We start from the raw sequence: 27972 nt of genomic DNA on the forward strand, positions 1-27972 counted from the left end.
ATTGAGCCTTTTCTCCTTGGTTGAAATGATTGTCAAATGATTGGTAAATTCATTCAAGTATTTTTTTTTATTGTTCTGGTCAATTCTGGACGCGTTTGGCGAATGTAATTGTTGAATAACGTGAGATGAAATGAGATGAAAACGCAAAGTTGTAGCACATGAAGTAGTACACGAAACATTTTTTTACGCGCTCACGTGTGTATAGTGTACTTAAAGCTCATTCTATATTTGTCCGTTCGTTATCTCTCTCATGTGCCATGTGAAAACGATGTTTGAACGCTACGACGCGCTGCGTATATTTGTTTTTATACATGAAAGTGTACTAGGCAAAATCGAAAAAGAAAAAAATACTGAAGGTTTCGTTTTTCCCAATCATTCGTCTTCCGTGATCATTTTAGGCGAAAAATCGGCGCTTCATCGACTGCTCGTCTCGGGATTCACGCGAATCGTGACTTTGTTGCTGAGCACGGTCGCCAGTTTGTCGACGCTGGCTATGTCGTTCTCTTGAATTGACGTCGTTTCGGCTTCTTCGAGTGGTGTAATTTCGTTATCCTTTGAACAGAGCAGACATACGTCAAATATCTTATACACAAATGAAATATTTAGGGTATTTTGTAAGTGCAAAGCTGTACACTGAATTATCACTGTTTAAACTACTTAATTTTTGTAATCAAGGGGTTGGAAGATACTACTTTCTTGGTCAGTCATACAATAAATTTCATAATAGGGTCATATATTTTTTTTTTATGGGTTTTAATTGTATATGGTCGTATGTTTTATTTAAAATAATACATCTTACATATCTTTGATGCTGTTGCTCTAATAATATAGTATTTCTAAAAAGGTAATACTATTTTCTTACAAATCCTGTTATTAGTAACTAAAAAAAAAGTGAAGAGTAAGAAAAAAAATAGTATTTAGATAAAGCAAAAATAATAAAAAAAAAGCTAAAACATGCATTCGTCCACCACACTAAATCCTTTATTAATAATATTTTAGTTAGTCAACAAAATAATGTTTTATATTTAGAAATCTTTTAAAAGCACTGCATTGGCTCGTACGTGTAATCATTTAATTTGATTGGTTTGTCGTGATACGTACACACAAAAATAATCGCTTCTAGTGATTAATCTTTTTCAATACTGATCTAAATCACACCTAGAAAGTGACGCCTTTTTTAAAAAGGCAACTTTTTGCTTGGCAAGATTTTTTTTTAAAATTAATTGTATGAAAAGCGTATTAACGCAAGGCCAATGACTACATTTGATAAAAAAACAGACTCATCTATTTTAATGGATTTAGCGCGTGTCCAGCAACTTAAAAAAAACTCACCCCGCTAATTTTTTTTCGTAAGTTTGATCTTTGTAGCGTTGCTACAAGCTCGTTTTGTAGACGCGACGCGACGGGTGGCTCGACTTTAGACTTGCTGCCGTTACGCTGCTGATTCAAAAAGCCCAGTTTCGAGGGTTGTTTGCTGGAATCAGCTTCGTAAGTGCCAATTCTAATGGCAACCTTGCTCACTGCCTTACCGACAGAGGTACTTGGTAACGGCTTCGAAGGTACTGCACCATTTTGTGATTCAGGGGTGGTGGCCATTTTGTTGTTGTCTGTACTAGTGGACGAAAAGTATGTGGGCGGGGGTTTTGGCACGTGTGCGGTAGCAGAGTCCTTTAATTTGAAAGACTCGATGCTCTGCATCTCTACAGCCTCGTCACCATTAGTTTTTTTTGCAGTTGCAAGCTTTTTACCTGCCAGCAGCGTGCTTTGCGTTGTGGTATTTTTGCACTTTTCCTCATTCTGAAATACGTGACAAAAGTAATTTTTATTTAAAGTTTAAAGAGATTCTAGTTGACTCTATACGTACAAAAAGAAAAATTGTTGGAGTGGTGCAAGAGAAGAATTTTTCAATTTGAAAAGTTGATGATACAATATAAGTTGGAAAAGTGGAATTACAATGAATAATTGAGAAAAAATAAAGGAGAAAGATATCTGTGGAAGAATATATGTAACAGCTACTCAGTGAAAATTATTCAAATGATTTCTTGGTATTATGACCATGGGTTTTACATTTGTATCGTGCGTGGAATTCGACAGTGATTTTTTTGTTGTGGTTGTATACTAAAACTTATGATTTCAGACTTTTAGAATTAGAAGAATGGAACCTCGTAAGACTGCATGCAGCTGAATATTGTATAATATATATTGTATATCAGTTGCTCAGGAAAACTCAACTTCATCAAGAAATGTATAGTCTTATAGATTAAACAGTTTAATACGTCCATGCATGCCGAGATAAGACTAGTAATGTTAGTTGATCAGATTTATGGGGGAAGAAAAAACAAAGTAGTTGTTTTGAAGGAATGTGTATCCATAAAACATCATGTTAAGAATCCTATTGTAATTGTCAAAACTAACTAACGTTTTAGTTATGATATAGCCATAAAGTGTAGTATGAAGTGTAGTAGTAAGAAATTCTCTCGTAGAGAATTTCTTAATGACAAAAATATAGTATTTTTAGTTGTATTATTGTTGTTGTAGGAAAAATACTTTGGTTAGAACGTAAACTTCTACTTTTGTTGTAAGCACAGAAAAGACGTTCTTATTCTGAAAGCGGTTACGATAAATCATATAAGTTTTAATGATTGACAAAAAAGCGTTGAAGAAAAAATAAAGTAAGAATATGAGAATACGAACTAAATTGATGCAGATTTGTAAGAAAATTTATTAGACTTAATCTAGAGTGATGACTTGTTTCTTACATTTAACTTTAATACGTCCCTTTGATATTTTTAACGTTCTTATTACTTTTTTTGTAAAACTAAATGGCACCCATTGACTTTTTTTAACCGAACATTATATCTGTTCCATTAAATTTAGAAATAGTATAAGTATTTGTAAGGCCGTATTCCAAAACAGGATTCGGGATGAACATAGTGTCAGCCAAGTGCACTATTAAATGTTCTTGAACAAAAAATCGATGCGTAGTGAGACAAAATAAGATAATCTTCTTTTTGATGAATTGATTTATTATTATTCACCCCCAAAATATTCATGAATAAATTTTGATAGAAGCTAACATTTTTCTCTACAGCAAAGCGAGGCCAAGAGTGTTTCTATCGCTCACAAACCCATCCAAACATCTCACCTGTTCGCCGTTCAGTTGTTGCTGCTGTTGTTGGTCAGTCGCCTGATTGCGCTGCTGGGCATTACTGAACATCCTCTGATGGGCACGCTTGAACTCTTCCATCAGCTGAAACAGCAATTGTTTGTAAGAACAACAGCATTGAAAAGAGGACACATCATTACGCCAAAGACCTAAATAGTTATCATTTCTCTCACTGGTAATGCACCACCTTATGCTATGGTTAAACCAATTCGCACACAAGTGCATACGTACAATAGCAGATGCTGGAATTGCGTCATCGACTTGCTAAGAGACTGCATGGGAAGATAGGTGTGTGGGTGTATTACGAATACATTGTACACACGGATGTGTATGAAAGGATCTTGAATTTTAAAGATACGCTCGTGGAGGAGGAGAAAGGAAGGGCGAGAAGTATATGGCTAGTGAACACATTGGAAGAGAAAGAAAGGGACCAAAAAACGTATACAAAGAAGTGAGATTCATCTGTTCCGTGATTATAGGAATATGTTTGCAGAGAGTATTTATGTTCTTATACCATATTGGAAGCACTAAAGGATTACAATACTCTTGCCCTCTTTATTTAAAGCAGTAAAGGCTGGGTGCTCGGGTATAATATGGGTATAGCTACGGTTCGAACGATTATGGCACTTTTCAATAGAAGAGGAGGGGGAGAAAGGACGTTGTGTTTACCCATCTCTTTTCTCCCTTCTTTCTCTGGTGCAGCCAACAGATAACATAATAGCGTAAGGCGGAAGCGATGATATTCAAAAGACCCAACTCAACACCGTAGCTGTTATTTATATATTTGTCTAGGCGAGTGTGCAGAAACAACGAAATCGGAATTCTATGAGGTTCGAGGGAAGAATAACGAACACAGGATTAAGATTTTTTTTTGCAACACAAGTTGTTCCGAATTTGTTTCCCCGTTAAAGTTTTATTCGAATTGAGGTAAGAAATGCATTCATCTCCTGAGCTATTCGTTCATGAGATTCAGAGGAATATGTATATTGGAAATGATTCTATTATTACTAAAATTTTGCTTATGCTTTTTTATTTAATTTTTTTAACTCTAAGCTTACACAGTAAGCCCATAAATTTAGTGAAATAATTCAAAGCTCCTTGTATTACTTGATTTAAATAACATCATACTTGACGTTAGTCAGTTGTACCTTTATTTGTTCCTTATAATATTCAAAATTATACTATAGAAATTTTTATGGATAAGACATTTTTGACCTTGTTCATATTTTTGGAATCATTCTTCAAAATTGTTTTTCATGCGTAATTTGGTTTCTTTCAGTAAGTCATACTTGTAAATACAATATCCGACTAAAATTATTTCTTAGGGACTAATTATTTTTATAAATGCGTTAACTTCCATGTTCCATTAATATGGATCGTTTTATGAATAAGCAACTTTACCTAGCAGGCACGGGTCTTTTTGTATATCTTGTGAAATGACGCGTGATTGATACTTTGGTAACTTTAGGATCCAATAGCGACTACTTCTACGATTTCGCACTTATCAACGATTGAAACAAAATACATCACTTTCACCTACCTTGTCGTGGGTGACTTTTTGCTCCTGCGCTCGCAGGGCCTCAGGATTCTGCGGCTTTCGCGATTCCAGCTGTCCGTTCTGAGCCGATTTTTCTGTGGCCGAGTCTTGGTTGGCTCCATTACTTATGCTCCTCTAAAGTAGAAAAACAAAAAAGGGAAGAGTTATCACCCCCAGTATGGACTTGTCAATGAAATTTTTGGACACTCCGTTGATCTTGCTTGGTCAAATTCGTAGATGTCATTGTGGAAAGGTCATTACCAAACGTAACGATCATTACCCCTAAATCAAACATTATATATCTACCAACCTGCTTAGCTCGCCTCTGTAGCTCCTGCGTGATGGCAGTACCAAGATCGATGGTGGAAGGTGGAGGTGGTGGTCCTTTGACGGTAGTCTGGGTAGCAGCACCGGCAGGCCGGCCGGCTTGTATGCGCACCGGTTCCAGCTGAACGACCGCTGGCTTGCCGGAAGCTCCACAAGCAGCAGCTGCTGCGATCGATGAGGCGAAGCTTGTCGCGGCCATTGGCTGCTGCTCGCAGGATGACGTCGAGAGAGATGACGATGTTGAGGCCGTGTCCTTACCACCGCAGGACGATTCAAGGCTCGACTCGGTCTCCGTTGAACCGGTGCTACCCATCGACATTGTGCTGCCCATCTGGAGGCCCATCGCGTTCATCGGCTTTGTCTCTGTGGGTTTGCATTATTTTTTGGCTAGTGTGAAGATTGATCGTTGTTGATGTTATTTGGTACTAGGATTTATACGTTATCATAACAGTACATACAATTTTAATAACGTAAAAAACTTTTGCTGCTTTTTGTAACTTAAATTCACTTCTGGATTCAGTACGCAACGATTTGCAGATTACTTTCTGAACAGTGGGCTTAATTGATGCTGAAATCTAAATGACATTTTAAGTGAAGGACTATATGGTGTTATGGAATGAGTTTTCAGTGATGCACTCAATTGAATAATACATTATTTTACGTATTTATCAATAATTCAACTACTATCAACAAAGTTAAATCATCCATCTCATATGTTGTCGTCAAATAATGGTAACACCAAATTGACAAATCTTCAATATACAAATTAATGCGTAAGGATAATGGCTACCACAAGACAAAACAATACGATATTTAAAAAAATTTCGTTTTAGTCTTGAAAAAATGGAATTTAAAGTCTTGTCTTAGTCCTGTCTTGGTCCCGCATAGGTTATCTTGATCTTTTAAGTGGTCTCGACTTTTTGTCAACATATCTATATTTTCTCGAATAGAAATTTAAAAACATAAATGACATAAAACTATTGTAAACTGGTGTCAATTTATAAGTCCGCCACTAGGAAAAAGTTTTTTAAACTGTTGTAAATAATTTTAGATAAAAAATTTGTAAGACTGTAGACTGTGGAAGTAATCAGATGGAGAGATAAGTAATCCCTCCCAAATTTTCCCACTTAAAGGGAAGATACGTCATAAGCTGTAACCATTAAAACGCTCTATTGAGTAACTTCAATATTTTTTAACTTTGTGAAAAATTATTTTCATTGAATAATTTTAAAAATTTATGTCATTTTTTTGTAACTGTTTAACAGGATTACAAGTACTTGCTTAACATGTATTTTGTGTTTGAATTTTTTTTTTCCTGATAAGGCTGGCTAACCCTAAGCAAGCAAAACGCTAGCAACCTATGAAATTACTGTGTATAGTTTATTTAGTGGTTCTCAAGTAAATTATAGCATACGTAAAAACTTAATACCTGTTGAGGTTTGATACCAATATTTCAATGTCAACTACTTCAGACGTTTTTTATTTAAAATCGATGCATTATGATTATCATTTTCAGGTAAACAGACTTTTCGTTTGTTTTTATTATTTTGATCAATTCACTTGTTTATTAAAAAAAAAAAAAAAATTCGAGGTGACAAAGTTTTTTAAAGCGATATCCTTAGATTATTCAATAACAAGCCTAACAATTTTTTTACACTACACAATTATATAATTTAAAGCATATCCTAATTGTCTACCTAGAGCCTCATTAGATCCGGTACGGCAGTCGCTCGAACGGGCTACTAATGCGCCCATTAAATTTTACGTGGGAAAAGTGCTCAAAGGTCTCGGCATAATTTACAAAAAAAAAATTACACATTTAAAGAACTTTTTCTAGTTGGCATTTGAAAGTATATCAGTTCTTCAAGGAAGACAAAAAAAAAAGAATAAAGTAATGGTATCATTTTAAAAATACATGTACATCAAAACAAAGAATTTTAAACTGCCTAACGGCCTATTTCTCCGGAGAATTTCCATATTTTTATTTCTTAAAAAAAGTAAATGATCCTGATCTCGTTATCAAAAATCAAGGAAATTACCTGCTGGCCACTTGTAAGGCAGAGGCGGCGGTGGTGCCGGTGGACATGGTTGATGAACCTCGACAGTCGTCACGGTCTTCCTGTCTTTGTCCCCCGTCTGCTGTTGTTGCTGTTGTTGCTGCTGTCGTTGCTTTTGTCGGCCAAGCGTTTGCTGTGAAACTGGACCACCGCCCAAGACTACGCTGCTACTGTTGTTACTGCTGACGACGTTGTTCTGCTCTGTCTGGTTGTTTTCCTACAAATTTGCGGGATTTTGTATTATTAACTTTTTTTTAGACCACATTCTGAAGGTATAGTTGATGAAATTTCTGGATGTTGTCAATATCGATAAATTGAAAACTAAATTTTTAAAGAAAACTAAGTAAACGCTCAGAAAGCTTATGTCTAATTTGTAAGCTTAAGTAATGATAATGCCATCGCAAATCCTCTAAGATATACTATAACTTCCTGGTAGTTAAATATCGTGTGAAAATGAGTCCTTGTTATGCGCACGTGATTGTCTTAACCTGATTAAAACGTGCGCTAATTACATAAGTTACCATAGAAAGCGTGGCTTTGTCAAAGAGCTCATAAAATTTAAGCGTTTAAGAGGTGGCAATTCAAAAGAAAAATTTCATTGCAGCTGTTCTCATCAATTTCATTAATTGACCCTGTCAATAGATCCATTCACAATTGTATTAACAGTTTATTAAACTTTTTTATGAGGACAGTGCAAGTTATATACAGTATCTTTTTTCGTTCAAAATTTTTGAACTTACTTGAAAATTTAGCTAATACTGGTATCCTGTTATCTATATTCATAATCCAATTATTCTTTCATGTTCAATGTTTCAGAATTTTTTGCAATTTTTGAAAACCTTGTGACAAAACTACATGACAATATCATCAGGATTCATTTTCAAAGATTTTCTAATTAAATTTAAAGATGTTGATAGGATATTCATAAGTCAATTTTTTTTGTATATACATTTTTTCGGATTATGCACTATTTAAGCATTTCAGGATAGTCAATAATAGTCTCGTTTGATTATTAAAAATTGATTGTGTTTCAAATTCAAACTAAATTAATTCGTCAATACAAAATTTCTCAAATCAACCATAACTAGTAAAATCTTATAAATTCATGCTTTGAATTTTATATTTTTGGTAAATATTTATTTTAAAATACTTCATCCATAAACAGCTTTGTTCAGCATCTCACTTTTTAATCAATAGTTGATAAAACATTATTTACTCTGCGTAAAATATTTTAGAATTTTGAATAATTTATACTGGATTTCCTGATCATCGTTTGGTAATTATAAATTAAAATAAAACATAACTAAGAGAGCATTAGAAGTTTGCTACGTTTGACTTTTGATAAAACACTATTATCCATTGTTGCAAGATTTTTTTTTTTCAATAACAAAAAACTCAAAAGTAGTTCCTCTTTATGGATCCAAGACACTAAATTTTATTATTTTCTTGATCATTACAATCAAGAAAAAGACTCACTCATTTGGAAATTGAAATCATTATTTTGCTTGAGGATTGATCTAAAAACTTAAAAATCTTGAGTCGCTTAGAAAAATTTGTATAAATTGAAAATATTATCGAAAACGTTACATAGGTTATAAAATACAACTTTCTATTTTATTCTGTAGACCACGATTTTTGAAGAATTAATGTATTGTCTTTAAAACCTGAGAAAAAAAGGCTTTCTTTAACTGACAATCTGGTACAAGAAATCATGTTTTCAATATCACTATTCGAAAATGGTACTCCTACATTCTTACAATAGCCTTTTAAGACCTAAGTGAATAGATAAAAAATACACAACCTAATCTTACTAATAAATACAGCAAAGTCGCTGAAACCGTTGTAATCGCAAACTGCGAAAACTACTCAACTGATCTGGCTAAAATTTTTCATACTGATTATTGATACTTCCTAGATGGTTTTAGTGTAGTTTTTGTTTTAGAACAGTTAATAACAATAGCAATAAATAAGCTCAAAGTTTTGCAAAAATACGCCAGCTTTTCACGTTAGTTCAATAGGATTCACTAGATAGCGTCGAAGTAAAATCGAAACAATCTGCAGTAGAATAAGTAATTAAATAAGTGTGGTTATAATAGGCCCAAGGGTCTCGTTTACTTCTACAGTCGTTCACCAGCAGTACATTATGAAAAAAGTTGTTAGTCGTACAGCTGGGTATCCCGGCTACCGACGACATTCTTTTCCAATGGGCAAGCTACCTACGTCTAATTCCACCTTGAACCATCAGGATTGACGAGTGTCACCAATAAAAAAATGTTTTAAACGATTATATCTCCGGCAAAATATCAGGAGATGTGTCCAGACAGAGCACAACCTGCTCCATCACTTCAGAGTTTTGATGCCGTTCAACCATCCCGCCTGCTGCCGTCAGAAAATTGTTCACTATAAATGCAAGCCAGGGAAGATAGCTTTGAAAATCACGGGCAGCCACAAGGGCCTCCTTCTTAGTGGTTGTCCCGACAGCAAACCCACTGTAAAGGTATTCTCCAGACCCTTTTCTCGACTAACGATGAGCGGTTGGTTATCCGGAGAATGACCCGAAGACGAGATATTCTTTGGTCAGTGGGTCCATCCCTACAGTACGGTATTCGTAAGGAATAGCTGGAAATTTCACCACTGGCCCTTTTGAGGGCCATTATAAAGTATTTACGTCCCCTAATTAACCATCAATCTCATCGGTTCTTTTCAGGACCACCTAAGTTTACACTACCTTGCCAGCATATACATTTTTTATACCAATTCCGGAAGCGATTCGTCGAATCAAAGACTATATAAAGCCGGCGACTATTAATCCAAGTCAGTCATTCACTGGCAGACGTAACGAGCGGAGTTGTTTGTCGTAAGGCTGGAAACCCTGACTCTATAGTACCCTCTCGGCTCTAAGCATTCAACCAGGAATCACCGATCCTCTCGAAGGCCTACGCTGGGCAAACCTAACAGCTATGAAGGAAAAATAAATTTGAGCCAACGGGACAGTCTCCAACAGGTAAGCATTACGAACCCATCTCCCCATCTTCGATTACGCAAAACAACTGAGTCGGCAAAAAAGGTGCTTTAGACACCAACGTCTTCGACGTTATACCAGAAGACGTTGGGAAAGATCTCTACAACTAGCTCCAAAGCTTCAAACGTTGTAGTTTTTTTCTGATCAGAGCGGTGCTATAATAACAGACCAGAGAAGATCACACTGAGGTATGAAGTTAAAATTGAGCTACAACTTTAAAAACTAGCCCTTTTCTTAGATTAAACGGGTGAAACTGTAAATCAACGGCCCTTTAGAGCCAATGTTTATTTTATGACATGAGGAATGCACGGTACTTTTCAGCGCGGGGCCGTTAATAACAAACAAAAGTGCAGAATTCACATACAGGCACAGTATGAGACAATTAAATCATGGTGGAGACAGAGAAAAACAAGTGAACATACGAAGGCGTAACCAGTTACTTGTGTAAATACAAAAGTAAAGAGACACGAAAATAAATATACGATTACAAAGATGTAAAGGTAAAAACAGGTAATGAAACGAGTAAAGAGAAATAAAAAGATATTAAGAAGTGGTGGGACTATTCAAAATCACTAATAATGTTCTAATAAATTATTGATTTAGATACAACGACAAACAGGCAAACCCGCAGACCTAAAGACCTGTGAGCAAAGCGACGATCACTGAAATAAAGACCAATGAGGTGGACATACCACAAATGAATATACCATGGTAATGGTAAATACTTAACAGACAAAGATAATCTGGACACGAATAAAATGACAGGTACAAGCCTTTTAAATAAGGTGTTAAGGCAAGCGAGAAGGGCTAATAGAGGCTAAAACGAAGATTAAAAGACGCGAAGATGGATTAGTAAATACTTGATCAAAAGGAGATCCTTAGATACAGAAGGTATACAAAAACATAGAGAACTTGAGAAAGGCCACTAAAAGATTGAAAAATGAGGAGTGCAAACCTGACAAACCTGAGAGATACATACACACTCGTGATTGAAAGACCAAGACAGTATGTTAAAAATTCGAAAAAAAAATGAGTAATGTAGGGACACGATTAAAGAGTCAAACACAGATTATGTAAATAAGGTAAAATATTAATCTTTCGCTTCTCCTTAAAAAAGCCCATAAAATTACTTTTCCCATACCTTGTTGAACACGTCGTCGATGGCCTGCTCGTACGACTGCTCGCGAATCCCATGCTCGCGCCTGTACTCAGCCCTCCGGTCGAGCTCGTCCCTGGGATTGGCGTCAAAGTCGTGGGACTCAAAGTCCTTGGGCGCCACTGGGTCGTAGAGCGGCTCCTCGTCCACGTCGTTGTTGTCGTCGTACATGGCGCCATTCACGCCCGAACGCATCATCGACGGCAGCAACCTCGGCGCGCTGCCGCGACGGATGTGCGTGTGGTAGGTCGGGTACTGTTGATGCTGCTGGGATGCGTACGGGTTGTTGGACGTGCCGTGGTTTTGGCTTATGCGGATAACCGTCGTGTTATTTGGCTTTCGCGTCCATTCCTGAGATGTAGATGGTACATTTTTTTTAAATTTTATTTTAGGGCTTTGTTTGTCAACATACAGGTATTTTTGTAAAATAGGTAAGTTTTTTACGATGACTTAAAAAGTGATCAATGTCATTGTGAAGAAGATTGTACAACACCAGACTCCCATAATTTACAAAAGTGGTATTTCAAACTTTATTAATTTGTCACCCTTCGTTAAGTCGGTGCAAATGCAATAAATTACCAATAAGATATTGTCTTATTTATCGTCTCTATTGCATATTTTAAATAAATTATCTGTAATACTTAGGAATAAGATTTGTTTTCGACTGTGTAGTCAAGGATCAAAACTTTATATCTTTGCTTTGTGGTTATCGATTTTTCTGTCATAATAAGTATACCAAGTCGTTAATTTTATTCCATCAAAAGTTTTGGAAAGCTATGTGTGCAAATAAATGTAGGAAATGCAGAATTACATATGCAACATAGACATTAATAGAGAATACTCGGCAAAAAAGAACAATTTCCATGTACATTGCATATGACTTTATTTAACTCAGTTATGAGGGAGCCGGAAACTTTTTGTATCGACGTTCGCCCCGATTCATCGTATCCGTCCATTGTGCACGTGAAACAAAAATTAATTTTCACAACTCCCGTAACAATTACGATCGCTTTGCATTGCAAACGAGGCGCGTTGTTCAGCCGCGCACAGATGCAATCTCTCGACTTACGTAAATTTATTACACGCACTTTTGCGCCTCGTGTTACGCTGCAAGTATATACATGTCGTGTGCGAAAATAACTGCGGTTTAATAGACCCATAAAAGTGTAACAATGAATCGCACAATAGGACTAGACGAACCTGTTCCATGTGGCCCCAATCCGATTGACCCGAGCCATTTGGTGGACAGCAGTTTCTGAAACGACAAGGAAAAACAATTTTTTATTTTTTTCTTTCTTTCAAATAAATTTCCCTCTCACACTGCGCTGCTGCGTTTCGTCATTTATCTCCCACCTTGGAAAGCGCCATTAAACATCCGCAATGAATTTTCATTCGAAGTAAAAAATATTTGATTGACGCGAAAGTGAATCTCTCCGACGCAACAATGCGCACCAGTGAGTGAGAGGGGGGGTATATTATGGTACTTAGGTAACCCGAGGAGGTGCAATGAAAACCGCGAAAACAAATTGAACTTTTTCTCTCTCTCTCTTCAAAAGAGCCATTCCTCGGGTCTGGGTACGCGTGGAAGTTTACGTAAGCCGCACCTCATGAGAATCAAATGCGGGGAGCGCAGGTGCTTTCTAATTTTCCCATCAGGCGCTAAGCGAAGAGGAGACGCTTTTTAAATTAGAAACAAAAATGGAATGACTTATTAACCAGTAGATGCGTTACTTAGTACTGAATTTGACTGTCCATTCTCTTGCTAATTTTTGGATTAACTACAGTCTATTACAAAAATTTGTCAGTTTATAGGATTTTTCAGAATTAATTTGATCTTGAATTTTTTTAATTACGATAATATTAACTACTTCAATCATACCAGTGCTTAAATTTCCTAAATGTGTCTCTAATTGCTAAATAATTTGGAAAATATAAGTTGTATATGTATATATATTTGAATTTCACCCAAAAAATTTATTTTCCTGTTAAATTAGGAACGTATTATAAAATTGCAGCACAGTTTCTAACCACACATACATAGCAGCCTCTCTGTGGAATTTTTTGCTCCACATGTTCCATTATCACTGTAATACAGTATTAAAAAAAGTACCAAAATGAAGTACTCAAAAAAATGAATACCTGTATCGTAGCATAACGTAGTAAAATTATAAGTACCACAAGCCGCCACAAGCCAAACATACTAACAAGACAAGGAAAGAAAATAGAGAAAATGTAGTAATTTTTGCAGTGAAATTACAGTAAAAATTACTCCGAGCGATAAAGAAAGAGTAACAGTGAGAATCTAGTATCAGTGTGGCGTGTCATCTTTACCGCACTGTTACGGTAAAAATTTCTGTAGAACTGTTCTCCGTGCAGTTGACGACATCATTCGAAACACCGACTTTTAGTTAGGCTTTCGTTTTTTGCTGCACTATACGTCACCCGCTCGTGCACATGGGTGCACTATGAGAAAGGAATCCTCCTCTTATTCGCTTATAATTTCGCGCTGTTACTTTCACTGCTCGGATAGCAAGAGCCAACGAGCGATTGGCTCCCATTTTTTTGTCCCCGCGCAAAATACAAATAATCGGCAATGCCAATATGGCTCTACATTCGCACGACGTATGGCTCGTTTTTTTTGCTTTCCATCGGAATAATGTATTGTTTTTTTTTTTTTTCCACACCAAAGCTCTACGGCTTTTACTTTCGTTTCTGGTTTCTCGCTGGTGCAGAGAAAGATTACCCGCAGGTGTACGTGTTTGTATTCCGAGAGTTAATTTTTCCAAGGAGCACATGCAAGCCGATTTTGCGAGAAACGTGCCGCAGCGTAAAGTCGTTCAGCTTTTCGGCCCATTCGTTCGCCAGCTAATCTCGCGAAAATGAGACTCTGGCACGCTTTTCGGTGTCAAGGTACGCGCGTGCCTGGCTCTCGCGTGGATGTGCTTCGTTTTAGATTTTTTCACGCTCGTTGCACGGAACTATGGTTATTATGTTACTGAAACGACGCTCTAGGAAGGTTCTGGCGTGTGGATCTTGTTTACGTGGCTTCTGGAATTTAGTGTTTATAAGAGATGTTTCTGCTTGGTTCTATTTTTTTTTTCTTTTTTTTTATTGTTAGGTGATAAAAAGGATTTAAAGATCAACGATAAAACTGACCTGTTGATTAATTTTTTACGTTCGTCTGTTAAAGCTGTATTTCAATGTTTCCAATGTATATTATTTTATGTATGGATAAATTACCAAAAATAGTTAGTTTTTAATGAAAGCATTCAATGAAAGTTGTTAAATCTCCCATTTTTTTGGAGTTTTGATAAAATATGCAGAAACAGGAAAAAAGTTATGATCACGATGTCTTTGGTGAAAAAGGATTGTATTAAATGTTTAAATCAACTTACATACTTTTTTGTAAAATGATCATTTATAAATGAAAGATTGAATAAATTTATTCAAGTTTTAAGTATGCTTTTTAATAAAGTTTAAAAAACAAAAAAACAAACAAAAATCACATAATAAACTCTTAAAAGCGTACAAGTCCCCACTTGTTTCATCGTAGTCTACTATGCTTGCCAAAGCATTTAAAATCAAAGCTTACAATTTATTTTTAGAAATCGGGTTTTAAATGTTTATTTCGTGAGATTTCATGAAATTTTCGTCACTACTTCATGAATTTAAATTTATAAATTTTTTATTTGTAAATAGTTTTGTTGAATTTTATCTGACTTTAGAAAGGGGACTCCAAACTATTTCATGAAATTGAATCTCTTGACCTAGTTATTGCAGATCTTAAAACAAAATGGCTTTATGATTCAAATGTAGACAAAATCCAAAAGATACGCAGCAGCAAAGATTCGGTGGACCTCACGTTGACCAAAAAACTGAAGTTGCACTTCAAAAATCGAAAAAACTCACCGCCCGTTTCGATTACACGGCAACTGTCCATATCTCGGATCGGATGACGACCTGTGATGCTGCGGCGAGGCTGGGTGCTGGTGTTGCACATGCGCAGGCGGTGGACTCGGCCCGACGAGGCCCGACGACTCGGAGTCGTATCCGCTGGAGCCGCGCTGGATCCACAACGATTCCGGACAATCGTACACGTGGTTGACTATGGGCCGATTCACCACGAGATCCAACACTGCCGCGTTGCGCATCGTCTCGATCGCGCGCTCGAACGGCAAGTCGGTCAGACTTACGCCGTTGCACCAGATTATTATGTCACCAGTCTTGAGTCCCGCCGCTCGCGCTGGTCCACCCTCTCTAGTGCCCTAATGGACCATTAGGAATTCAGTATTTTATTTCATTCGTACATTTATTTACCTTTTTTTTTTTTTCATAAACAAAAAGTACATTTTTTTTCTATTGACTTGGTTTTTGCTCGCTGATTTATATCTTAAATGGTATAACGCGAATAAATCGGTAAGAAAATCAACCATTGACACTCTCTGGTATGAATTTCCATCGTTTATTCCTCACTTTGTTTTTGTTACTCTAATTTAAACAGAAAAAAATGCAGTATTCATCAAATTTTACATTGCAACCACAATTTTTAAGTTTTAGTAATAAAAATTAGATAAAAATTGTTTGTTGCACTTGTATTCCGTTGTTATCCAAGATTAAAATTCCCGCTAAAAAAAATGATTGGCTTATCTACAAGTAGTTGGAAAATCCATTACAAGATCTTTGTAAAGAACGTAAGAATGAGAGAGAAAGAGAGAGTAGCTCGATTTTGCAATACTATGTGTTATCGATTGTTTGTATAAATCATGCTCGCAAATGTTAATATAACATTTCGAAAAGCCACGTGCACGAATTTCGTTTGGAATGTCCGGGGCCGCATTAAGTTTTAAAATAAAAGGAGCACCGGGGCAAGGGGGGTAATGGCTCTCTTGCGGACAGGAGGCTATAGCGGCAATTGTTTTATGTAGCAAATCACATGGTAATCAGGCAAATTAACAAAGTGACTATGTTGTCAAGCAGGAGCAGCTCTCTCTTCACTTCTTTCTGAAGACTCGAATACGAGCTTACACGTTCTTATTTTAGAATTAAGTTTTCACAATGGACAGACAGGGAATAAAAGAACATTTCTTATTCATACCGATTAAATTAATGTAAATTGAAGATGAAATAAATACAATACGATTTCAGAAGTGCATGTCTTTCAAGGGCTATTTCAAAATTTTATAAGTGTTTGCAGGCTACTAAAAAATAACGTCTGTCCAACATTTTTTAACGTTAAAATAGATTGAATTTTAAAAGAGTGGATTAAGTAGACTTTGCTGTCCCACATATGAATTTTGATTGTCATTGATTTATTCGTTCTGTGATTGGTCGAGAGTTTATTTATGGTTGGATTGCGTTACGTGACCCGCGTGATTCGAAAATGATTCGCGTTAGCTTCGCACAATATTCCATTTAAATGATGAATACCGTGAAAGTTTAACGTTAACAAATAATGAGTAAGAAATTATTTTCAAGCATTAGGGATTTGAGAATTTCTTTTTTCGTGTACTTATATTAATTTCGAAATTTTGATAATCAAAGCGAGCAAAGCTAGCTTATAGTTCTCTAGTTGTTAATGACACTGATTGTACATTTTAATAATTTGATTTATCTCTATTCTTGTCACCAATCAAGTTTGAACAAATAGTTTGTGATACATAAAATAATCTACTTGAGAAAGATTTCCGCGTCAACGACAAAATGCATATTAGTAAAAAATCAACTGTTGTATTTAACTATCACTGATAATTTAAAACTGAAAACTGCTAATAATGGAATAAATTTAACTACGTCTACTAAACGAAGGAAATACCATCAATTTATATTGAAGCAGTTACTTTCATTAGTAAATTTTTGACGTAATTATCCGCTGAAATGTTTTGCTTCAGACTAATTAATCCTTAATTGTTAGACCTGATGATAACGGAATGCATTTAACAAAAATGTAAAGTAACCTGGACTGTGAGGCCAGGCACGAGGCCTCTGCAGACGCCACATCCAAGCCGGCCCTTTTCGCCAACGAGTACTCGGATCCGGATCTCATTGCTCACGGCATCGCCAAACTGCAGCTGCTGCTGTTGTTGCTGTACCATGTGCCACGTGACAGGGTCATTTGGATTACTGTGTAAAAATAAAAAAGACAATTTCTTTAGATTATTGACGAAAAAAAAAAACAAAAAAAGGTTTTCACGTTTTAAACTTACTCTTTGACTGGTATCATGCCGACGCCTAGAATAAGAAACTTTCGTTAGATTTTTTGTTACTTTACGTATCCGTACAAATTTTGAAGTTTTTAAAAATGTTTGAAAAATTTTAGAACGTTTTGTTCTACGAAAATTTTGCAGAAATTTCGCAGTGCTTATATTGTCATACTTTTGTAAATTTTTAGTGGGAGTGTTTTACATTCAGTTTGTAAATTTTTGTACATTTGAAATGTATTTTACTCATTTTAAAAATTTTTTTTATTTAAACGCTTTCAGACTTTAATTGATTAATGAATTAACAATTGTCAAAAGCGTGCACCACCTCATTAAAAATAATGTAGAGCAGACTCTTTGTTGTAATTATGACAAAAACGAATAATAAACTATTGCTTATAGAAATTGGGTCAAAAAAATTGTTTACATAGTTTAATTGAAAATTACTGAAAACAATGGTAAAGGGTACGTAATGTGGTAAATAAATGTAAATAGTCGCACATGGTATACAAAAATGTGTGTGGATTTTATGTCAAATAGAGATTAATGTGAGCTTGAAATGATAATAGAAAAAACTGTTTTTAAAATAGTGTACAAAATGAATTGCATTGTGTATAAGCATCGAAATATGGCACCATCAACGTTCTGGAAAACTTTAAAATTTGTATGGGGTAATTAATTAGTCGTTAGTTAAACTCTTACTTCTGATTTTGAGAACGAGCACTTGCTGGTTTTTCGCGAGAAGCGCCACTTCTTGGTGAACGGCATCTTCGACGGGGTATCCGTTCACGCGAAGTATTTGGTCACCAACCTAAGCAAAAAATAAAGTTGAAAAAAAATTTACTTGTCTGTAGCTTAAATTTTATTACCTCGAGTCGCTGAATTACAAGTTTTTACAATTAAAAAAAAAAACATTTTATGACTTATTTATACTTATACTTTTCTTTAATTTAAATGACACCAATCAAGCAAAAGTAGAAACTAATTGAATTTTATGGAACAATGCTGGATAAATAAGTATTACAAAAATTATAGTTTTACTTGTAGCAAGAAAATGCAGGGCAAAATGTTAAGATTTTCTCAATTATTGTAGATGAAACCCCAGTGAATCATAAATAGTACTTAAAAAAACTTTTATTGTTGACTGTTTTTATACGTAAGTATCGATTAAAAACATCGTTATGATACCCAGTAAGATTCAACTCTGCATTTTGAGGACGTTCAGATTTACTTCTTCGTAACGCCTTCTGGTACCAAATAGAAAAAAAAATGAAGCACAATCACCGTCGACTTATAAAAAGCATGAAAATGAAGAGCTTATACCGCAGTACATACACCCTTGACTTTTAAAGCGTCTTTAGACGAAAAAAAAAAATATATTATACCCTCTTTCCAACCCCTTATCTCCTTGAAAGCGCCCTTTCCAACCTACTTCAATCCCCGTACACCCACCACACAAAAGCTTCTTACCTTTTACCCCCTTTTTTTCCCTCTTCTTCTTTTCTCCTTCATCAATCCCTCCCCCTTCCCATCTTTCTCTCAAAGACCCACATCCGCGTGAAAAGAGAAGAAAAATGCCCCCCCTCCCTCTAAGCTCACTCACACTACAGCTTGAGACACAAAAACTCACCCTGAGCCCATTGCGGTGGGCCTCGCCGCCGGGCACGACGTCGCTCACGTAAAACCCAGCCGCATACTCTCGGCCACCCCTGAGCGAGAAACCAAAGCCCGAGGCGCCCCTGCGCCTCAGCTTAACGTTCCGAGTCACGCCGATCACGGCCATTCGAGCCCCACCCCCACCACCACCGCCTCCATTGCTGCCAACCCCAACGCCTCCGCCTGTCGTTGTGGTGGTGCTGCTGCTGGCGCTGCTGTTGCTGCTGCTGCTGCTGGTCATGCTGCCGTTGCCGTTGGCCATTCCCGGGGGAGAAGCTACCACGGACGTCGTTGGACTCGGCGTGCAACCGTTCGACGAACCGTTAGCCCTGCAATCAAGAAAATAACGTTTTTTTTTGTTTTTTTTTTTTCTCGTACTGGATCGCTGATTTGTTGGGTTTTGTAAATTTTTTGCAAGAAAAAAACGTGTAGGAGTGGCAAACGCATGTTTTTTCTTTGTACGTATGAATATTCTTAATAATTGAATAATTTATTTTTCTTTTGCTTGTATGTATGTGTATGAAGGAGGTTGATGGAGAGTGTCTCTCCGGGGGGAGAGAGGTAAGAGAGAGTCCTAATCCTAAGTGTAGCATACGAGTCAATGGGAGGTGCCAACTTACAAAACTAGGAAAAAGACTTGCATAAAATTTCTCTATTAACTAAATCATTGCATAGAATTGCTGTTGAATCTTATTCCAATCAACTTAATTATATACGAAACAATAAATACGTGCAATGTATTTATTTTGTGGTATTTTTTGTATGTGAGCACTGACAACGTCGACGTATACTGTTGCCACTATTCTTTAATAACAAAGGAGTAGAAAATGATTAAAGTTTAAATATAGACATTAAAATTACTGTCGAGAATGATCTATAAGCTATAATTTTTAATATGCCATACTTATCTCTAATACGTGAAGAACAATAAAAAATTTATTTGAAACGAGTCTCTACATTATTTGGTTGCGTATGAAAGAAATTGAATGTATGCCCGTTTCTCATAAAAACCTGTGTTAACTAAATGATTTCTTACATGCACAATTTTTTGAAAAATGGCCCTAATGAATACTTTTAACAATTCATGCAAGATATATATATATATAGAATCTGAAGAAGCAAAAAAAAACTTAATAGTATTGTGTTCTCTGCTTTTGCTTATTTCTCCCAAATCCCCTTCAAAATATGTTTCGTCAAAAATGTATGCGTATTAAGAAATAGGGAAAGAAACGTTTCAAGCCAAGCTGCGAATACTTGTGGAGTGTAATACCAAAATTGCATACTTAGTTTTACACGCAGTTTCAAGTTTCGATTGTTGGTATTATCGTTACCAAGAAAGTCGAGCGAAAGTCCTGATATCCGTTTTGCTTATCCTTCTCGGAATCGTCCACTGAAAGGTAGCACCACCCGTGCTGACTTTAAAAATCACCCGAGACCTGCCTTATTTTGTACAGTGCATTACTTTTTTGGATCACAAAGGCGTCAGATTTTTACCCAACGTTGCACGTGATCGTGTTCGTACGATTCCAAATGACGATTCATCCTTTTGTTGTCTGTTAACGCGAGAGAGAAAAAAAAAACTCAGAATCAATCAAGTGCTACTTTCTAGTCCGCGTTTTTCCAACTGCTGTCTATAAAGTAATAACGTCACTCGAGCATCCAGTCGACATCCGCTCCCTTTACGACTCAGTCAACTTTCGATTCACCGACTGATTTTGCCTTTCATCGATCTCCCCCGAAAAAGACTTGAGAAGAAAATTACTTGGAATGTTGAAGAAAAAAAAGTTTAAATCTTAATGGCAAAGCAGGTGGGACGGAGCCATTGAAAAAATCTGCGCGTTAACGGTTAGTCGTAGTTGTGGTTATGGGACACCCGCAAAAGGAAAAGAGAAAGAGTCTCGTTTTACAGAGCCGCAAGTGCACATGATGCTCTGAAGAGATAATAGGAGCGATTCCACGAAAAATCTATAGATACAAAGTTTTTTTAACAGTGAGAAAAAAAAGCAGCTTTTTATTTATGTATCCATGTCACAAATAGGAGACTGAAATGTTTATTTTATATGTATCTTCATGGGCGTGAAAAAATTTGTGCTCGTACGGTTGAAAATATGTATGGCTCACTACTTATTTTTGAGTCTATTGAAAGCTTTGGATGGAATTAAAACTCAGTAGAAAGAAACAAATACTTTAGTTTTTGACAAATTTTGACACTTTTCCATTTTTTGCTTTTAAAATAAAATAGTTTTTTTTTAACACTAATACTTAGTGTTCAAGTATCACATTAATTTGTAAGAAAACTTCTTTAATGGTTGTCTTATTCTGTTGATTTTAATGCAATTCCAATTTTTTTAAGTAACTTGTTTCACAGTCAATGCAGGTAACTAAAAATTATTTCGTGATTAGGATTTAAGAATAACGTTAAGAGGATTTATAATCACTTGAAAGAAAATTCCTAAATATTTAATATTAAAAAATGTTTTTTTTTCTTTTTTTTTTTTTTTGTAATTACCCAATAATCAATTGACGGAGAAACGAAACTTCCTTTGCGAAACCAAAATAAGATTAAAAGCAATAGTCTAATGATTTTCAAAATTAAATAACTGGATTTGAACTTACGATATGAAGAAAAGTTTTTAAATTAAAAACTTTTCTTAGATGTTGAGTTTTTTGCATTATTTCTAACATAGATATATAAAGTTCATAGAAATTGAGATATTTCTTAGTTTTTATTTTGGACCAAAAATACAAAAAATAACATATGTCTTAAAGTTTAAAATAAAAAACAAAACCTCGTTCGAGATGTACTGTAACATTCAATAACTTAAAATATTAAAAACATCAACTCTTGGCATGCCGCAAATTTTTTACTTTCCTGAAGCTGCACTTCAATGTTACAACCCTACTCCCCCAAACATGTCCAAGTAATTTCTTTCTATATCTTATTTTCACTAGATTCCTCATATGTGTATACTAGAGAAGCGCGTTGCTCTCTCCCAGCGCGTCGCAGTTATGAAATAACTGAATGGTCCTGCCTCCCTCGCGCGCCATACGATCTCGTGGATCCCATCTTCTATTCTCCCTGAGGTTTGTGGGCTGTGCTACAGCGCAGACTTACATACACGGCCGATGCACTTGTTTTGTCTTTGTCTTTTTAAAGGGAGTTGAGAAAGAGTCGAGAGAAGACGATCCACTATACATATGTACAGCGAAATGCCAAGTAAGTGTGCGCGTTCGAGGTGTGTTTGCTGCACAGGGTATACGATGGCGCAATGCACTTTTCCCGCGTCGCCGTTTTTTGAGTTATGATTTTCTCGTTACAAGCTTCCGGAACACAAAGGCTTTTTTTTTCGTCATCCTTTTCCTGAAACATTTTTCAATTTACATTCTTGTCTCTTCCGAGTTATACTTGAGTGTGTTGCGAGGCGACGCGTCAAGGAATTTTGATGAGCTATAATAAAAGGAGTGCCGACTGTGTATGACTCTTTGTAAGTTTAGACATGAAAGATGACCTGTGTCGTTAAACTCACTGTTTAGCTTTTTCGGTTTATATATTTTGTTACTGCTAGAAATGAGATTTTTTTGATAAACTATTAGAAATTGAGTTTATTTATAGTGGAACAGATCCAAATTCAAAGTTTAAAAAAAAGTATTTGTTCGTGCTTGCATGTGATGATTTACACATGACTGAATTTTCGATAAGTTAGTTAAAAACTATTTAGATATTGGCTGCATCCTTGAGCTTCGTTTACTTGATTAATTAAATAGTTTTGATATTACAATGAGACAGTTAAAGGCTCATTAGGATGTTTTATGCACTTATTTTTACAAACTTGTTTTTGCTTGCACGATAAAATCAACAACTAAAAGATAGTCGTTGTTAGTGACGTTTTTAAAAATAAAAATTATTCATTAGATAAAAGTAAAAACCATTTTTTTCAATGTGTTATAAAACGTAACAAGAGGCTGTTATGAGACAGAATTGTTTTCGTGACTTTTTAAAATATTTTTAAAATTATTAAAAACTTTGGAACAATTTTTAGGTAAATTACTTGACTTTCTAGGATTTGTGCTACATCAGGACTTATATTTTCAAATACGAAAAATAGAGTTTACATAAATATCTGTTTTAAATCGATTGAAGAAAAATATCGAAAAAAAAAAAATTTACTCAAATGATGAGAATTTGTGTAGTGTAACAAGTAATAGTTATATAATTAACCTTTGCATCATTTTTATACCTAGCTATGTTTTAAACTTATAAAACAGTATGTTTAATCCAACAAGCTCACAAATTTATTATTTTTACTTCTGATGTAAGCTTCAACAGAAAAAAAAAAAAATCACCTTTGATATCTTAGCTCGCTGATCAAAAATAAAATAAAAAAACCATGCTTATTTTCATTTTTTCATCCGAAGCGAATCCTTGAAGCTTCATGAAGATCTGCGTCGTAGGGGTCAATTATTACTCATACTCTTCTCCAGAGTGATTTTACTCTTGCACGAGATAAGCCATATTGAGCATACGAGAAAAAAAAAATTTAATCCCACCAGGAGAGTCCATTGAATTCAAATGAAGGCTCGTGTGTGAAAACGTTAAAAATGGAGGACCCAAATTGTCCTGCTCCTTGTTAGCCCCTATGGTATACGTCTTAATTTTCCTCGAGAGAAACATCCCGTTTTCGCGGCTCAAAAAAACCACACCCCTCCAGAGTTCTGTCCACGATCGCCTCCTCAAAGCCCTCGAGGAAAACCACTCTCTCACAAAAATCTACCCCCAGTATAATACACACCAATTTACAGTCGTGGTACACAATGCCCTACCGATGCAATTTTCAGCCGTAAGCATCGAAACGAGATTGACGTCGAAAGAAGAAAAAAGATCGGTAGGTAGTGAGTATCCTCGTCCACGCGTAGGTACGTACAACATATATACGTGCAGTGCACCTCAAGGCTCAGAGGTATATATCTGGGCAAGGTCGTAGCTCGCCTCTGTATAATGTACAGTATCTGTAGCACACTCGTTTTATTTTATTTTTTTTTATTTCCTTCTCTTCGTTCGTGGCCTCTATAAGATCTACGGTGCGGCGTGAGTCAGCTAGATACCGTTACGTTGTGTACCCTTTGGATCGATTATTTATTCGGACTCGTATACGTGCACAGATGTACGACTGGAATTCTTTCACGAGCCGGGTTTTTCGACTCTGTACGGAATAACAGTGAAATTGCATTTTCTCGGATCCATTTTTCAGTTTTTGTGGATTACAGTTTCTTTGAAATCTCTTTATAGATGCAATGGGTTCCGTGCCTTATCCACTATCTTACCGGAATAAATGATCATTCATAATTAATTGTACAGATCACTTAACGCGAACGTATAAAAACGGGCAATTCTGAAAAATGTGTTTTTTCCTATGTTTTCAGAGCATTGGCAAAGCATAAAAATAAAACAATCTTAGTCCGCACACCATGTCAATATTAACTATAAACTTTCTTCTACAATCTCAAAAAAAGAAAATTTCGATAAATTAAGTGGCAACATTTTTTTTTGCAGTTAACATTTTAAGCGTTTCATCGTGAGCGTACGTATACCTGAATATGTGTTTAAGACAAGCTGAAGCGCATAGGTATTCCGTAAAACGGGCGCGTGCACTGAAACGCTCAAGAAGGTTGATAGTCAATATCGATGTGGTGTGAAATTGTTTTATTTTCATATTTTGTCAAGGCTCCGAAAATTGGAAAAAACGCATTTTTCAAATCTTTGGGAATTTTTTTAATCGAAAACTGAGGGGCTTAGGTGTATACATTCTCATTGGTTTTTTGTTTTAAATGTGCCAAAGAAAATGAAAATATTTTTTTTCAGACTAAAAACCACTTTCATGTAATTTTGTACAAAAAAATTGTTTCAAAAAATTGTAAGTAGGTTGCGCAATATGATTCTAAAAAAAACTGACACCGAAAGGATCTAGAATGACGCTGGATAATTTTGATAAACTTTGGCCTAATTTATCTTTCCAAGTACAATAGTTTTGCTTATTATTTTAATTATTTTGTGTAAAAGTGTCTACAAAGTTTTAATAATTCAAAAATTTATTAAATTTTGATGATGTACTGAATACCCTTAAGCAGGTGTATTCCAAGTCTGTAAAAGTTTCATAAAGATCAAATTTGCCTGCTTTTACCAGTACTGGGGATGCTTTTTCATTAGATAAAATTATACCCTCAAGGCAGTACTTTGACTAAGGTTTTCTTTTCATCGATGAGTCTCTTCTCTATTGTGCTTACTTTTGGTAAAATGTGTATAATGCAATAAAATTTACGTACTGAGATCCTGCCCAGTACATGTTCCTGAAGACAGTAAATAAACGATTTTAAAATCATTCAATAAACCTAAAACTTTTTAAGGAGACTATTAATGACTTTGAAAAACTTCAAAAGAATCGTTAAGTCATTACAATTCGTTTTGAAAAACTGTAGCCTCCCAAAGTCTTCTAAAGTTTCCTAAATCCTCTGAAAGTGTCGACAATTTTCGAAATCACTTCATAAATTGATTCTCATCGAAACTTTGTCATACGAACCCCTTTGCTAGTACAAGGGCGTAAATTTTTCAAAACGTTTCTTTAGAGTTTTAAAACCATCAGTCATTCATCAACACTTGATTTTATTATAACTACGATTGTACTCATCTATCATTTCGTCGATACACAAACGTAGACATACACACAGATTTTCAATGTTAATTTGAAGATGGTCATCATCGTCATCAATGCCAATTCGATCTATTATTGCAAATAAAACTCCAAGCAATAAAATAACGATAATAACAAGATTTATTTCCAAATAGCAGTTTTCTGCCCCCACATGCTATTTGTCGTGGATGATTTACGAGGTGTTTGTTCAGGAAACGCGTTTTCCGCTTATTAGTTTGATGAATGTGACAATAAACATACAAACCGACCGAGTCTTATATTTAACTTTCAAAAGAATTGGTTGCAAAACTCTGTATCTTACATTCACCACGCTTTTCCGCGTCGGGCACTGAAAGGCAAGCAAAACATATATTCACATAACAATCGTAGGAAGATATATTCATACACGTACACATCGACTTAATTGCAATTCGGAACTCCGTCGAATCGTCCGTCCAAGCATTGTAACTAGGAGATCGAGTGTACATCGTATACGTCCGTCTCAAGAAGAGATTTTCTGGAAAATAAGCGTACGAACGCATTGTGCGTCGACAGATGATTGATGCTAGACTTTCCCTCGGCAGAGATGAGTTACGTCCGAAAAGTTGATTTATTTTCCTGGACTTTCGTTTCATCGCTCGAGAGTCTGGTTTATACGGTCAAAGTGCCCGTTGTTCCTCCGGCGTCCGGCTTTTTTGATATTCCGCTCACGCAAGTGCGAAAACGTGTAGTGTTTCCACCGTGTATACCAACCCGTTACGACAAGTACGACCGTTACAAGGCTTCGCGAGCTTTACGTAAGCTGAATCGGTAATTGCTGTGTATCGGCATTGAATTATGGATGCCTGTACCATTTTTTTTTCGCTACCCAGGAGAAAAGTTTTGCGTGGGCGCGTACAAGCTTTGGGAGAATATCGCACGTGGCGTTGGTTTTTTTTCTGAGGGCGTTTATTAAATGGCATTGGAGAGAAGCTTGTGGGCTGATACCATTTGGTATGGGTGCCATTTGTGTCATTCTTCCTGCATGTCAGCCACGACAAGGTGTTTTAACCTTATGATTTACAGATCTCATGCGAATCGGAAGGTGTTGTTTCGTCAGTCTTATTTCAATGCCATGACGTTAGGTTACTCATTGTGCGTGTATCCACTTTTGAGGACTTACTTTGTCAGTTTGACCAACATTGGGTCACAATGTTTGAGAAGGACATATCGTAACGTGTATACAACTCAAATTTCAATTTTGTTTTAAAATCAAATTGATTACGTGACCTGTCCGAACTAATCTCACCCTAACGAATAAAAAGTCCACAGTCACGTGACAACCAATCTTTCAAGATTGAATACCATGACTACAGTATACCAGCTTAGTATCCCACTACAAGGATAACATCTTGACGGTATAACTAGAGTAAGACACCCGCTACACGTAAATGAATATGAAGAGTCTGAAAGTAATTTACATGAGCAACAAAAATCATAGCGGACATTTTCAACGTTTTTACAGTTTTTTTGCAACTTTTCATCCAAGGTGTTTGATATACTTTATGCGCTACTATTGGGGATGTTTTGTGATGGCACTATAATTATCGTCTTGTAACTTATATCGAAAAGTTCCATCGATACAGCTATGCGTTTCAATGGTTGACAGCAAATATATTCCATGCCTGTAACCGCAGTTAATACGTACTTACGCACGTGCTCGATTCCGTTGTTCCACTGGCTCGTAGCAGTATATATCAGCCCACAGCATGACATGGCGGTGGTTTCTAAATTTCCAAATAATACGTTCATACATCTGATCGGCTCCGGATTTGGAATCGAAAATGTTGCACTATTTGGCATCTCCGCGGGGTACGCGATCAACGGGCGTGGTCTCGATACGATAGACTGAATATTTTTGATACTTTGGTCACTCGCTACAACCGTAATATCAGCCCGCGAAAGCATAAATTGTGCCCCAATGTGCACCAACGAGGCGGAATACAATATACAGCCACGCGGCAAACAGATGGGTATCGATTCCGCCTAATTTACGATTTTTGTCGCTTATCTGCCTTAGCAGTATATGTGCACAGTCGTATAGAAAGCGGTAGCAGGCTGATGGGCTAGAAAGTTGCTTCTGGAGTGCCTACAAAGATAATAGCGCGATAATTGCACGGGCGACTTGG

At 36.1% G+C, this 27972-nt stretch overlaps 1 protein-coding gene across 1 annotated transcript; it reads right to left on the reverse strand.

Annotated features, from left to right (window-relative positions):
- On the reverse strand, window positions 1-27646 carry LOC106644971 (uncharacterized). Its single transcript, XM_089597298.1, has 15 exons — window positions 27492-27646; window positions 19093-19447; window positions 18165-18273; window positions 17469-17493; window positions 17220-17385; window positions 15175-15530; window positions 12467-12520; window positions 11251-11623; window positions 7070-7304; window positions 5014-5393; window positions 4707-4838; window positions 3146-3250; window positions 1614-1797; window positions 1333-1562; window positions 1-552 (listed from the first exon to the last, which is right to left on the reverse strand). The coding sequence occupies exons 1-15, from the start codon at window positions 27644-27646 to the stop codon at window positions 415-417; spliced, it is 2997 nt and encodes a 998-aa protein (XP_089453424.1). The 3' UTR covers window positions 1-414.
- Between the last annotated feature and the right edge of the window lie 326 nt (window positions 27647-27972).

The sequence above is a fragment of the Copidosoma floridanum genome, unplaced genomic scaffold, assembly GCF_036245765.1.
Source record: "Copidosoma floridanum isolate Cflo_tuat_1 unplaced genomic scaffold, Cflo_Japanese_pri ptg000004l, whole genome shotgun sequence".
In the NCBI taxonomy this organism is placed as follows: domain Eukaryota; kingdom Metazoa; phylum Arthropoda; class Insecta; order Hymenoptera; family Encyrtidae; genus Copidosoma; species Copidosoma floridanum.

Coding starts and splice junctions, on each gene's coding strand:
- LOC106644971 (XM_089597298.1), bottom strand. CDS start 27,646: ATGCCAAATAGTGCAACATTTTCGATTCCAAATCCGGAGCCGATCAGA. Junction 5,394..7,069: donor GCCTTACAAGTGGCCAGCAG/GTAATTTCCTTG, acceptor GCAAACCCACAG/AGACAAAGCCGATGAACGCG. Junction 553..1,332: donor TACGAAAAAAAATTAGCGGG/GTGAGTTTTTTT, acceptor CTCTGTTCAAAG/GATAACGAAATTACACCACT.